The 14791-nt window shown below is 42.9% G+C and overlaps 2 protein-coding genes across 3 annotated transcripts; one reads left to right on the top strand and one right to left on the bottom strand.

Annotated features, from left to right (window-relative positions):
- Nucleotides 1-493: 493 nt before the first annotated feature.
- On the top strand, nucleotides 494-3409 carry LOC125510009. Its single transcript, XM_048675096.1, has 5 exons — nucleotides 494-722; nucleotides 907-1016; nucleotides 1693-2502; nucleotides 2605-2748; nucleotides 2869-3409. Exons 1-5 carry the CDS (start codon nucleotides 677-679, stop codon nucleotides 3265-3267), a joined length of 1509 nt encoding a protein of 502 aa, XP_048531053.1. The 5' UTR covers nucleotides 494-676; the 3' UTR covers nucleotides 3268-3409.
- Nucleotides 3410-5933: 2524 nt separating this feature from the next.
- On the bottom strand, nucleotides 5934-11145 carry LOC125510008 (disease resistance protein RGA5-like). 2 transcript variants are annotated; one of them, XM_048675095.1, is made up of 3 exons: nucleotides 10198-11145; nucleotides 7485-9561; nucleotides 5935-7138 (listed from the first exon to the last, which is right to left on the bottom strand). In XM_048675095.1, exons 1-2 carry the CDS (start codon nucleotides 11010-11012, stop codon nucleotides 7530-7532), a joined length of 2847 nt encoding a protein of 948 aa, XP_048531052.1. In that variant the 5' UTR covers nucleotides 11013-11145; the 3' UTR covers nucleotides 5935-7138; nucleotides 7485-7529. The 2 variants fall into 2 exon arrangements, with proteins under 2 accessions (XP_048531051.1, XP_048531052.1); XM_048675094.1 differs by having other exon boundaries at nucleotides 5934-9561.
- Between the last annotated feature and the right edge of the window lie 3646 nt (nucleotides 11146-14791).

Raw genomic sequence — 14791 nt, 5'->3', positions numbered from 1 at the left:
TAACTTAACAAAATAAAAACATATTTTGTTTGATAAATCATTAAATTCTTACCAAGTAAGTGCATAACAATAAAATGACAGTTAAAAATTATAACGACTGCATAGAAAAACCTGCTAAGATTTTAGCGCATCAATCAATATAATAATAGATGTACATTCACGGGCTAATCTACTAAACTGTTTATTATTCCGTTGCAATGCATGGGCAATTGTCTAGTATATATATTTAAAAAGAACGCAGGGTTCTGTCGTCCATCTCGTTCTTCATCTAACATTTTCCATTCTCTCTCGTCTTTTATTGATTTACCAAATAAAATTATGTTTTGTTTGACAAGGTAATAAGTTCTTACCAAATAACTGATTATTGAATAAAATCCAAGTTTTGTTTTGGTAGCTTAATCACGGGCGTGATTTAATAAACAATTATTTAGAGGGAAGGTAATCATGAGGTACCATACTATGAAATGTTTACCTCTGTTGCAACCCGCGGACAGTAAATATAAAGTTTCGGGATCCCTCTCCTGTTAATTTCTAATTAAGAAAGAAAAAAACATCAAACCCGTCCCCTCGCGCCTCGTCTTATCTGCGACTGGACTGAGGTTCGAGGGCGCGCGCCTAGATCGCGTTGCGGGTTTTGACGCGACGGGCAGACAAGAGAGGCGCCGACGGTCGGAGCATGGAGCGGCAGCCGGAGCAGCGTCTCCCCGAAGCCCAGATCGACGGTAAGCCGACGGCTGGATCCAGCGAAGAGCCCACGCCCCTTCCTCGCCCGTTGTGAGTTCGGGGATGGAACCGTCGGAAATTAGGAAGAATCGAGTCGAAGTTTTCTTCTTCTTTCTCTTCTTATGCTTGATATGTGTTTGTGCTATTGCCTGTACTAGTAACCACAACTATTTTGTGCTACAGATGGATCGGCTGCTTCATCACTGGCTATAGGAAACGGATCGGTCTGCCAACAAGAGGATAATTCTCGTGATGGCACAGGAGGGGAATATTCAGGGCCAGAGCTTCCAGAGGTACAGCATCAAACGCGAGTAATGAAAGACCCCCACTGCACAGATTGGTGGATATATGCTGGCTACCTAAATAAGACATGATTGTTTTAGCGCTGCAATTCATACATTGCTGCTTGTCTTCTGTTCCAACTACTATCTCTGTTCCCAGATTCAACTCTCCGGCAGAAATCGACCCCTTGTTATCACATTATTAAGTAGTTTTGAGACAGGCGTTTGTCGGTTACCGTGGGTCACCTTCTTTTGCAAGCATGCATCATAAAGCTTCACATATATTCTTATATCTCTTCACAAGTCGGCCCCTGAGCTATAATTACAAGGGTAGATTTCTAGATTGGTCATCAGACCTTACAACATCCATCAAGTTTCATTTTTATCAGGACAGTAACTATGACCTAATTTGCCTCAGTAAGTAACTGCATTTGATAAACTTGACATCATGATTCCCTTCCATATCCTTGAGGATGTTGTCTAAAATCACAATACCTCCCTTCTCTGTGAGACTGTGATCCATTTGGCTACAGCAGATATTCATGTACATATCCTTCTATGTGTATTGGAAATTTGTAATGCTTGGCAATAGATATATCATAGGACTGTCACCACATTTATATAGTCCAGAGTTAATTTTTGAGTGTGTTCTAATGTTTCAATTCTTCTCCCATTCTTGTGCATGCAGGACATTTGGTGTCATATACATTCCTTAATGACGCTCCGAGATGCTGCTCGTGCTGCCTGTTTGTCTCGTACCTTTCTGCGTTCCTGGAGATGCCATCCCAATCTCATACTTGATCATGGAATACTATTCCAGTTGAGACATGTCCTCGCCAGCACAGTGAATCACATTTTTGAAAATCACTCAGGCATTGGTGTGAAGACACTCAAACTAGATTTCTCCTGTTACCACGAGCCCAAGGCCTATTCATATCTCCATAGGTGGCTTCGGATAGCTGTTACACCAGGCACTGAAAAACTTGTCGTTCTGTCTGCGAGTGATGTAGCATTCAACTTCCCATGCTCAATCCTATCTGATGGGAACGGAATCACGATCCAGCATCTTCACCTTGTTGACTGTGGCTTCCATCCCACAGTCAGTCTTGTTTGCATGAGGAGCCTGACAGTGTTGCATTTCGATCGTGTGGCAGTTACGGGGGATGAGTTAGGGTACCTTTTCTCCAGCTGTGTTGCTTTGGAGCAGTTGAAACTCAGGAGATGCTCCAAGATAACTTGCTTGGAGATACCTTTCGAGCTGCAGCGGCTCAGCTACCTGCAGGTGTCGGTATGCCACAAACTGCGAATGATAAAGAACGAAGCTCCAAATATTTGTAGTTTTGACTTTTTAGGTGACCGTATAGAGATCTCACTTGGAGATTCACTGCGACTGAAGAACCTAGATGTTCTGTGTAACAACGTCCTCCGTTATGCATGTGAAGAGTTTCCATCCAGTGCGCCGAATCTTGAAACTCTTAGCATATTTTCACGTCACGAGGTATATTCTAAAACCTTTTGTGATTATTCAGTAGCATTCTTCATACTTCATAGACAAAGTGGTACCTTGAAATGTTAATTAACATGTGCCACCTTTATGCAGGTAGCCAATACAGCAATGGCGTTCACGCCTAGCAAGTTCCTCCACCTGAAGTACTTGAGTATTTCTATTGCAGTAGCCTATGATTATTTGTCTCTGGTTTATTTCCTTGATGCTGCTCCGTCCTTGGAAACGTTCAAACTGTGTGTAAGTCACTGTTGATCCTACGAATATTTTTGAATGCACTCATGCATCCTGCAAACATAAACAGTCTCTATGGTTGAACGATTAATTGATTCTAGCATTTAAACTATTTTTTATCTTCAGGTACTGACAGGGCTACGACCCGCAGATGAACTACTTTTGGAAGATCCCTCACAGCTTCGGCAGATGTCAGGATACTGCCATCACAAGCTCCAGACTGTGAAGATCTCTAGGTTCTGCTCTTCAAAGAGCATGGTTGAGCTGGTGTCCCATATTCTTGAAAACTCAGTATCGCTGGAGTGCCTTACATTGGACACCACGGATTGTAGTTTCAGGTGTTCTGGCGACAGATCTACCAGATGCTCCGACTTGGTTAGACCCTGGGAAGCCGATAAAGCAGTCTTGGTAATCAAAAAATACATCAAGGGGAAAGTTCCCTCCACGGTCAAGCTAGATGTTGTGGAGCCCTGCAACCGGTGTCATGTCATTCTGCTAGATGGCGGCGGATGGATCAGAGCTTAGTCTCTTACCCACATCAACGTGGAGGAAAGACAACATTCAGATCCATAAACATCTTGAGAGCGTTACTAATGCTAGCTGGTATTTGACTGTCAGCAGTGGGTATAGATCTTGTTTCTCAAGTTGAAATGGTGAGGGAGTGGCATGTTGTTTCATCTTTCCACTCCGGCCCGTCAATTTTTACTTGTACTGTTGTACATCGAACCGCGATTTCGAGATGCTTGATGTACAAGTAAAAAGTGGCGGGTGTTTGATAGCGGTCACCTTGCTCATTGTTTCATCTTGAGAAACAAGACCTAGCGGCCTGATGTGGATCTAATATGCATCTAATTGCTCGTGGGACACATAGACACACGGCACCATTGTTTTAATTTCTTTTATTGAAACATTTTTATATTTAGTGAAAATAAGTTGAAATCAATTTTGTCCGTTACAAAGGGTTTTCCTTATTCTAATATAGATGCAAAGACGGTTGAATATACGAGCAATCCCCCCCTCCCCAAAATATGAGTTTTTTATGAGATTTATTAGAAAACAAATAGTAGATAAAACATGATAATCATAATAAAGATGATAATTGAACCAAGTAAAAAAATTTGGGTTCTTATTGCGACATACTACTAGGCAGGCATTTTCGGAGGAAAGACCAGTAGGTTTCGACCCTGTTCGAATTCTCTCTGCTCCACAAATGCAGCTTCCGAAGCGGAGGGAGCGGAAGCACAATGACAGGAGTGGCTCAAACCCAGCTCCTCGCGCTGAGCAGAGTTTCGTTGCTGGAGAGGTTGCGAACATGCACGACTCATCTGCCGATTCTATCACCAAAAAAAAAAACCTGCCGATTCTATCGGTAATCTGGCATTTTTGCTGCAGAAAAAAGCAAGTGTAACAAAACAAACCCCGCGCTCCATCTACCGCGGAGTGCTGCTCTGCTTTTCGTCCGGCAGCAGGCGGCGCCGACGCGCCTCCCGTCCCCTCGCCGCCTCGTCTTCTCTGCGTTAAAGCGAAACTGAACTGCAAGCTGGAGGGGTACGCGCCTCTTGTTGCGGGCTTTCAGCTGCAGACAGAGAGGTGTCGACGACGGCCGGACCATGGAGCGGCGGCCTTGCGAAATTCAGATCGACGGTAAGCCGCTATGCCCGTCGCGAAAATCCACACCCGAAAATTTAACCCCGCGGCGTTCATCTGTAGGGCTGGAGTCGAAAATTCGCCTGCTGTTAGTTCCAATCCCGTGCGGTGTTCCCCCTGGATCCAGCCAAGAACCCACCCGTTCCTCTGCCATTGTGAGTTGGTAGATCGAGTGACTGGAGCAATGGCTGTTCGGAGAGGAGATGGATATCACTGGCCGTAGTGTTCTGTTGGGCTGGATATCTTTTGTGTACCGGTGAAAGGACTAAACGATTCTTTCACAATATACTAGAGTTTGTACAGATTTGTCCAAACTTGTGAGGAATTGCAACGCTGCGCGATGCAGAAACTACCAAATGCTCAGTTAAAGTTTTTTTCTTATTACCTGAAGCGCATTGTTTTTTCAAGTCCTAGGTGTATGCCGGCAAAATGCCTGATCCTGTTCTGTTATTGCAGATGAATCGGCTGCTTCATTGGCTATAGGAAAGGGATCACCCTGCAAACACGATGGCAAAACAAGGAAATGTTCAGGGCCAGAACTTCCAGAAGTGAGTTACAGCATCAATTGACTTATACCTGATGGTGCAGTTAAGGCTGAAGTGTGCGTGCCACTGATTAATTGACAATAGATGTTGGGTCTGTGTGAGAATGTGAGGTCAAGACATATATAGTAGCCAGGGGTAGACTAGAAGCAAAGGGCAAGAACATGTTGTTCTCGCTGCCAAGATTGGGGTTATGGTTGACCGTTTGTTATCAGGCACTGTATTTGGATCTGATAGCTCTGTGTTTCTACTCACTTTTCATAACAAGCATCCAGTCTCATATGCGCCGTCCAATAATAGCGGGAGGGAGGGAGGGCGGGCAGCGGCGACGAGCGGAGGAACGTGCGACTGATAGGATTACAAAGAGATTAAGCATGATTAAAGATACAACAATATGGTGCTGTCAGCATGTTCCTTTAGTTATCCCGTTTATATTGTTACTATGTTGCAGCAGATGCTTTATCTTGAATTCCGTCTATTTACATCACTTATTTGCCGCTGCTACTGGAATTGTAGTAAGAGATAATGGTTAAGCAGTAGTTGCTGCCCAGTTGAATTTCTCTTTTGATCTATGTGTTCTATGATTTGTTATGAATGTTTGCATTTTGTTCAAATGTGACAAACTCCCTTTCTTTGAAACAGAGTTCCACTTGTAATTTGGAAGTTCTATAAAAGTGTGTCTCGGTGTGACAACCTGAAGGGGTGTGATCAGGAGGCAAAACTACGAACTGGGAGCTTGGCTATGGAGAAACAGAGCTGGATATTGCGTTCTCAATGTGAATAGAATGTCTCAGTGCTACTATGTTAAGGGGTGCAAGGGCATGATGTTTCTAATCTGATGCAATCTCAATGTTTACTAAGTATCTGTGTCTGAATCTGCATGTTTTGCTTGCTGCCTTGTAGGAGTCTCTCCCTTTCTTCTGTCAAATTTGGAACGCCTGATCATGTGAAAAACTCTGGTTACTCTGTTTTCACGGATTACTATCTAACTGTAAGTCTGTTCTAAACCCTAAGCCCCATGTAAATCTGATGTAAGATTAAGCTATTTAACTTTAACTTAAAAGAATGACATGCTCTCAGTTGCTTGAATCCGTCAGACCTGAAAAATAGATATACTTTGAAAGCTTGATATATGAGTATGTAACTGAAGTAGTAGACATTTCTTATTCCATTTAAAAAGACATAAGGTTTGTTAGCCCTTTGAAATGGTTATGACATAATAAAGCAGGCTGGGGCATAGATTTGGGTGACATAAATTTATGACTTGCTCAGAAAATGCCAAGCAGAACTCCCAGCCATTGATCAGCTGAGAGCTTATGTAAGAACTATTTTGGAAGAACTTTTATTTAGCATGGCCAAACAAATAGTTGGGATAAAAACGACTTTCTCTGTTATGACGAACAGAAACAAGTGAGAAAAGCTTCAGAGATAGCCAGGGGCGCAGCTCAGTCTTAGTTGCTCTATAAAACAACCATGAGTACTCCCTCCTCCTTTTTCTGGGCTTGGGACCAGCTATGCATTCAAGATGACATAGGCGGAGTTACCTACTCCTACTTACACACCTAGAAAAACAAGAACACACTACATTTAGAAATATATATTTTTTAAATTTCTTGGTGTTTTTCCTATTGTTGTTTTGATGCCATTTTCACCTTTTGAAAAAGATACTGAAATAGTAGCACATATACACACATACCCTTTTCCTAATTTTTTTGTGCTTTTACTTTTTGATTTCCTTTTTTTTGTCTTTTGATCTTGAAGGAACAACATATATAATGCATACACATACACATCTTTTTCTATTTTTTGTTTTTCCAGCTGTTTCATATCTTTTATATATTTAGCTACCTAGGATTTAAGGATGGGAAACAAATACACACGGGAGCCGGGGCAATGTTGCACATAATTTTACTGACCTACAAAGTGAAAATTAATATGAGAATTGTGATCATTGTAAACAAACATAGCATGCTAACAAAAAAAAGCTATTGCAATTCAGTAGTATAATATGTTCTAGCCTCATATCCTTTTGCTACTAATCTGTTCCTAGCTGGCTTCATCGATGAGCTTATAACAACATTGTCTCTGAAGGGATCAAGATTTTTTCGGGTGAATTGGAGTGGCTTACTCATCTGGCTAAATCGAGCTAGGTGGCCTAGCTGGATGTGATACACAGGATTTCCCATCACGGAGAGATTTCTGTACAACTGCAAGGGCGTGGCAGGAAGGTATAATACTGTGATTAACTACTGATGCACTAAAGATTAAACCGAAAACACGAAGTACATAGTGAAATGTCGTAACACGGTGAGGTTTTAAAAACATTGCAATATGCACGATTATCGGAGTTTTGATGGCCATGTTATAAAAGATTAATTGTAGAATGGAAATATGTGGCACTAGAAATTTTCTGTTAAAGATACTAGTATAGTACGCTAACAATGGGTGTAATCAATCTGTTGTACCAATACCTAGCTTCCAGATTGTTCCTACCAGATAAACGAGATTTACAGCTGCCATGGGAGGTAACTAGGAGGAAGAAATAAGCCGTACCGCTATTTGTGCTCAGTCAGAGATGTCCGTATCATCGATGAGAGGTCAAATGAATTCCATATTATATTGCTCCTCCGTATGAATAGAGAAAGGTCCTGAAAAATTTCTTTGGCTGATGTCAACACGAGGGTCACGTGGATGTCCGTGGATTGCAGCACGCAGCGCAGATTTAGCAGCTTCCTTGTCAGACTCCGCACCACTGAACATCAGCTGTACCGACAGTACCTGCAGCACACCCAGGTTGTGGATGCCTGCAGGCGCTCTTCCATGTTCCTCCCATCTGTCCGCATCAAATTCTATTTCGAGTCTCTGGAGCTTGGGCATTGCCCCTTGCTCAAAAGACACCCATGGTGGCGAACAAATGAGGTCGAAATACTTGAGTGCTGGGAAAGCAGTCCCGCTCCCACTCCCACCACGGATGACAATTGTTTCAGCGATGAATATCAAAATATACATCTTGAGGTAGAGAAGGGCAGGCAACTTTGCAAGGATATCAATAGCTTGCGGATTCAACCTCTCGATTCCAGCAAGATTTATGTCATACAGATTACCAAGTTGACCAATCCAGTTTGGAATAGTGGGCATGCGATCTTCTAGACGGAGTGTCTCTAGATTTCCTGTTAAGGAATGCAGATAATTCAGCTGATGACACATTGGTAGGCATTGATCACCGCACACATCTTCCGAAATGATAGCTAGATGTTTAAGGTTTTCACCAGCAAGCTTTTGGAGAGCAGAGCATAGAGCTACCTTTTTCTGGTCAGAGTTCCAAGTGTCATCAAAACGGACTTGAAGATCTCTGAGATTGGTCAGCTCCCCGAGGCCGTTTATACAGGCTACTGAGTTCTTAGACATATCAAACTTGCGTATGGTACGCAGGGACTTCATACGGCCTATGTCATCAGGCAAGACTACCTCTAGTGGGAGAAGCAGATGCCGCAAGCTGGACAAGTCAGCTATTCTTTCTGTAAGGGTAGCATCCTGGACATCTGTTATATCCAGCGTTTCCAGAGACCGTAGATTCAGAATTTCAGGAGGTACTACTAGATCAAACTCATCATCCAACATATCAAAGGCAATCTTCAGGTATCTCAGTTGGAGCAGCAGGCAAACTCCAACCATGTCGTCCAGAGTCATACGACATCTGTCAACCACTAGGACTCGAATAAACTTCAGCCTCGAAAATACTCCGTCAATACAAGCACCAAATGTTGCAAGCGATCGAACTTGTGTCAGAATAATTGCTTCTGGTACCGGGACACGATTCTCTTGGTCAGATTGCAAAGAGAGCCGACGGATCTTACTGGTGCCTCCACTTCGGACCCCAAATCTATCCATTACAGTAATGAAATTCTCATCTGCGGATTTATTCAAGATGAACTCGAGCATCATGTCATGCAATCGACATGACAGCACCTCATCCTTGTAGTCTATATCTACAGGTTGGAGGATGCTCCTATTGACTAACTCATTGAAATAGTCCTTTGCAACATCCTCTCGATCTCGCCTATGTGGGCTACAAGGCACAAAATCTTCAGCAACCCATTGCTTCACCAAATCATCCGTCATGATTTCCCGATCCTCTGGATATATACCAAGATGAAGGAAGCATGCCCTCAAATGATGAGGAAGATGCATGTAGCTCAGGTTTAAGATTTGTGACATCTGTTTCATTGGTTCGAACTCTCTGTCGATGGTGCCCAATGAACTCTGCACCCTGTCCCAGTGCTCCTTTCGTTCCGGTGTCTTCTTACTGGCCAAAAAACCTGATACAACATTGATTGCTAGGGGTAGACCACCACATTTTCTTAATATCTCAGCTGAAGCTTCTTTTAAGTATTCAGGACAAGCATCTTCAGAGCCAAATATTCTTGTAAGAAAAAGTCTTCTTGAGTACTCTTCTTCAAGAGGTTTCATTGGATAAACGTATTCACGCCGATTAGAGCAGCAATCCAAAGCCACACTATCAATTCGTGTAGTTACGATTAATCTACTTCCGGAATTGTTGTCTGGGAAAGCACATCTGATAGTATGCCAGTCCGATTCATTCCACAAATCATCAATTACGATAAAGTACCTGTAAAATATTGTATTAGTCTACTGGCAAAACAATATAATTAAACCTCGTTCTGAACTAAAATCAGAAGGGCAATGAACTTAAGATGGATCTGACTTTGGACCAGCCTCTGTCTCCAGTGGCACTTGGCAGTATTGCTCAAACCAGGCTTTGAGTAGTTCACCAGTGCGGCCATAATAATATTACCATTGACTTGAAGTTCCATTACTTTCTATCACCTCCTCTAATGGAATACCCACACATGGGAATTGCGAAATGTGTTGCAGGGATGCACATAATACAAAATAAATTTGGAGGGGATTTGATACTATTATCACTAACATTACATAATCAAATACGTTTGGTGGTATCTAGAAATAAACCAATACTGTTCTACATCATAACGTCAATTTAATAGCTAACTAGAAAAAAAGAGAGCAGCCAGGACTCATTTTTTAATAGAAGAGGCTGGTGGGTGCACCTTGCCAACAGAGCATCTCTATGTTCTCAATTTGGACAGCTAATTAAAGAATAAAAAACTCAAATATAACAGCTTTATAATATTTTAATAGAATCTGCGATGTGATGTTTATAGTAGCCAATATAGATTCAGTTGAGAAATAATAAACCGTAAAAACAATACAATAAAGAGGATACCTTTTATGTTGCAGATGCTTGTTGAGCATGCTGACAAGGAGTTGAACATTAATATTATCCGATGGTGTTATACTCCCTCCAAACATTCTGAGCAGGATACAAAAAACCCCATTGATATCAGGTCTTTGGGAGACCGACAGAAATGCTCGACAGTCAAATCGGTGTTCATGGTGTTGAAGTGTAGGTGAAGCATCGTATACTAAATTGGCAAGTGTAGTCTTGCCTAATCCTCCAAATCCCACAACTGACACTACCTTTAGGTGCTGGTCACCATCCTTTAGCATTCCAATGAGCTTATCCTTTTGTCCATCTATTCCGACAAGACCGGCAGCATCCTTATAGAGCACGTGCAGTCGGGGATCAATGGACACATGAGAAGATGTAGAGATGACTTCGTCAACTCTGAGCCGCTCTCGTCGAGCGCTGAGCTCTATTACAGCGGCCTTGATTTGATTGATCTGTTTGGATAAACTATATCCCTCTCTGAGATCTTTGAAAAACGGAAAAATCTTCCAAATGAACCAATCCTTAGCTCCATCTTGGCGATCCTGGAGCATGGAGCTGACGATAGAATCCTCGGTATCGTAGGTCAACTCCCTGACCTGGTCCCTCCATTGCCTGGTTAATGGATCAAGGTTCTCCATGTATGCCAACTTCTCAAGAACAGCCTTCATAGAGCTGAGCTCATCCACCAGTAATTCCACCTGTCTGCGGTCACTGCTGAACATTGCATACTCTGCCGCTGCAAGAGAACCAAGCTTCTCAAGGAGGGAGCATATCACCCCTGCTGCAACACTGGTCGCTAACTCCGCCATTAATTGCACTCTCCGGTTTCCCTCTCTCAAACTCCTCCGTGAACTACATGCATGTCTATGGATTTCTGTATGATCTGTGAGTACAGAATTGTGGCTTTGGCTTTAGTCGGCCATTGTATTCCGTTAGATGAGTTACCTCCACACAACTAGATATTTGTTCACTGGAACCCCATGTGTCACGTTGGCGACCAGTCAACGACTGTGACGCATAAGCAGTCCATTATTGACGAGTTGAAAAGTATTTCGCTTCCTTTGGTTCACTATAACCGTGAAATAGCATGTGTAAGTTTTTTTCCCATGAGGAAAGGCCATCATGGCAACCTTTATTGAAAATTAACAAAAGTTGCAGCCTTAAGGAAGTCGCTCAAGGTAAAATCAGGGGCTCATTGACCGAATTACAATCAATCCTGTTCTCAAAACAATACCTGGCAATCATATGAGCTATTCTATTATCATTTCTATGACAATGATAAAAAATAGCCTTCCCTATTACATTTACCAGACTAGCAGTCCATGTAGACAGTCTCTTTTGCAAGCTTCAATTACTTCTGTAGAATCTGACTCGGCCTTCACCTTACTGCCTCCCATATGAACTGCAAGAGAGAGAGAGAGAGAGAGAGAGAGAGAGAGAGAGAGAGAGAGAGAGAGAGAGAGAGAGAGAGAGAGTCGTGTCTGCATAGCAAGGGCTTCGGCCATTAGCAGCCATAAACTGACCTGCGTGATCTCTTAAGACCACTCCTAGCTAGAGCACCTGTGTTTTGATCAACCGCATTAAAATTTCGCTTCAGGAAGTGTTCTGGTGGTTTCTTCCAAACAGTGTCTTTAACATTCAGATAGTATGTGCAAGTTAGTGAAGTTCCAACCCTTCTAAGAAGGTGCTTGTTCTTTTGAACACCTCTTAGCATGGATGTTACACTCAAAGCCATTTTGAAAGCAAAGGAGGATTCATTTTGAGCAGCGATATACAGGAGAAAACCGTCTTAATTAAGTTGGTACCGTGGTTTCTAGAGTGCGATCCTTTCGATCCTTTCAGCTGGCTGCAGAATAATGCAGCCTGACCTTATCCATGGGGAATGGGTGGTTGGTCCTAAATGGCCAATATTTTGCGTGGAGTGGACTACACGAGAGATCAGCATCGACCTTGGAGTTGGTCCGTGAAGTTTGTCCTGCTCTATTCAAGTGGATGTGGCTCGTCCTGCATGACAAATATTCCAAGATTATCTTGCATTCTAGACTAAACCAGCCAATGAGCGTACTACACATCAGCATCATTCATTAACCATCTGAAGGTGTCGATATTTTGATAGCTTTCTGAGAAGCTTCCCCCTACTTGCTCTCCTGAACCAGTTTTCAGTTCTAAGTTTGTTTGGACTCTTAAGCATGCACTACGTAGTTATCATATCACATATCAGCCAATCACTACCCCTAATTGATAAAAGTATTCCCTCTATATATATCAGGTGCATACTAAATGCCCTAAGTCAAGTTCTGTAAAGATTAACCAAATTTATAGAAACCATATAAAAGATCCATGTTCCTAAAGGTTGGCCAAAGTTCTGTAAATGCATAATAATGGAAGCTCGATCTGGCATCTTCACCTTGTTGACTGTGACTTCCATCCTACAGTGAGTGTTCGTTGCTCGAGAGGCCTGACAGTGCTGCATCTTGATTGTGTGCGGATTACAGGGGACGAGTTCGGATATCGTTTTTCCAGCTGTGCTGCTTTGGAGCAGTTGAAACTCAGAAGATGCCCCAAGATAACTGGCTTGAAGATACCTTCTCAGCAGAAGCGGCTCAGCTACCTGCAGGTGTTAGGATGCCACAGATCGCGGATGATAAAGATTGAAGCTCCAAAGATTTGTAGTTTTCACTTTATTACATTTGACCAAGTAGAGGTCTCACTTTGGAGAATCATTGCGACTGAAGAACCTCGATATGACCTGTTGCCGCCTCCTCCGTTATGCCCTTGAAGAGCTGCCATCAATTGCACCGAATCTTGAAACTTTCAGCATACACTCACGTCGTGAGGCATATTCTAAAACTGCTCGTGATGTTTTTCTTGGAAGGGAACCTTTTGGGATTATTCAGTACCATCATGCATAGAACAATTGTGTACCTTGGAATATTAATTGACATGTGGCATATTTCTGCAGGTGGTAAATACAACAATGGCATTGGCGCCTAGCATGTTCCTCCACCTGAAGTATTGGGTATTTAGTATTCATGGGGCCTACAATTATTTTTCTCTGGTTTCTTTCCTTGCTGCCTCTCCCACCTTGGAGACACTCACACTCTCAATGTAGTTCACTATTCATTCTGCAAATATTTTTGAATGCATTCATCCTGCAATATAACAAGTCTTTATGGTCGAACCACTAGTTCAGATCTTTAAACTACTTGCCTTTTTTAATATTCAGCTACTGGTCTGGCTACCATCCATCGATGAATTGCTTTTTTGTGACCACTCACCTCCAAGGCACATGCCAAGATACCTGCATGACAAGCTCCACCCGAGAGTGGACATCTCTAGGTTTTACTCTTCAAAGAGCTTGGCTGAACTGCGTCCCATATTCTTGAAAATTCACCATCAATCAAGTGCCTTACATTGGAGACCCTACTGATCGTGGTTTCAGGTCTTCTGGTGCCAGAGATGCGGAGTCATCACGGTGCAGACGGGTATGCCCAGAAGTTTTGAGAGCTTAACTGTCAGCATTTTTTGGACGAACCTAGCGAGAGGACAGGGTGTTCCTGCAATTTGTTAAGAATATAAATAGATTTGCGGGAGCTTAGCTAGTGTCGTTTCTTTCAGTAGCCTAGTAATAAGCTAAGCTGCTCGTTACTGCTTGATTTTAAGTTAAGGTTGCTTCCAGGCCCGTGTGCTGGGGCTGTGAAGAGAGTGATTCGTGGGTTTGCAGCACCCTGCTGGTTCGTTGTGGAGCAGGCCGGCCGGGCGTTTAGCGTGTTGCTGTAGAAATCCTGTACTGAATCTCATCAGACACGACCAGGAGTTGCAGTAGAAAGGAATGAGGTCGTCGCTATTGCCCCCTCATAACTGGCAATTTTCTCTTCCCTGATAACTTCTGTATTTGCACTTCGAGTTTGGATTTGATTTTGTCATTAGCTGAGAACCTAGCGTCGCTCGGTTGGCCAGCTGCGCGAGCGCGCTGCCCGCCAGAGTTTGAGTCCTATATACTGGCATTGTGTGGTCAGGTTTGCTTCTTCTATATATAAAAATAAACCGTCAAGGGTAGTCCTGGCTGGTCTCATTTTTTTTCCAGAAGTTGTGAACATGCACTTTTTTTTGAAGCACTTAAATTTGATTTTTTTTTAAACATGAGAGAATGGGAGCACGTGGTACTTTACCATGGTAGGATATAGTTATTTTTTTTTGAACCGGGCATTACCCCTTTCCATTACTGCGACATAACGGAAATACATCAAATGTCCAGAGAAAGAAGCGAGAAAGGGAAAACCGAGTTCAGGCATCGCCGGGAAACCCACTGTAAGCACTCGCCATCGAGATTACCTACTGTGGGGCGAAAACCCGACGACACCATCACATCACAGCATCAAACCGCAACCAATAGACTGTTTAGTAATCAAGGACAAAAGGGCCTAAGCACCCAACCCACACAAAACCAGCAAGAACAGCTTCCCTTCTAAGCAATAGCAGCAGGAACCACCCCTTTTTTTTGGTCTTCTTCTTTTGTTCTGACCTCAGCAGGTTCCATCTTCCCGATGCGCCACGGCATAGATCTGCATCAGTCTTGAGGCATTGC

The sequence above is a fragment of the Triticum urartu genome, chromosome 5 (genome assembly GCF_003073215.2).
Source record: "Triticum urartu cultivar G1812 chromosome 5, Tu2.1, whole genome shotgun sequence".
NCBI lineage: Eukaryota > Viridiplantae > Streptophyta > Magnoliopsida > Poales > Poaceae > Triticum > Triticum urartu.
The sequence above is the reverse complement of the archived record's forward strand: the minus strand, read 5'-3'. Positions and strand labels throughout refer to the sequence as shown.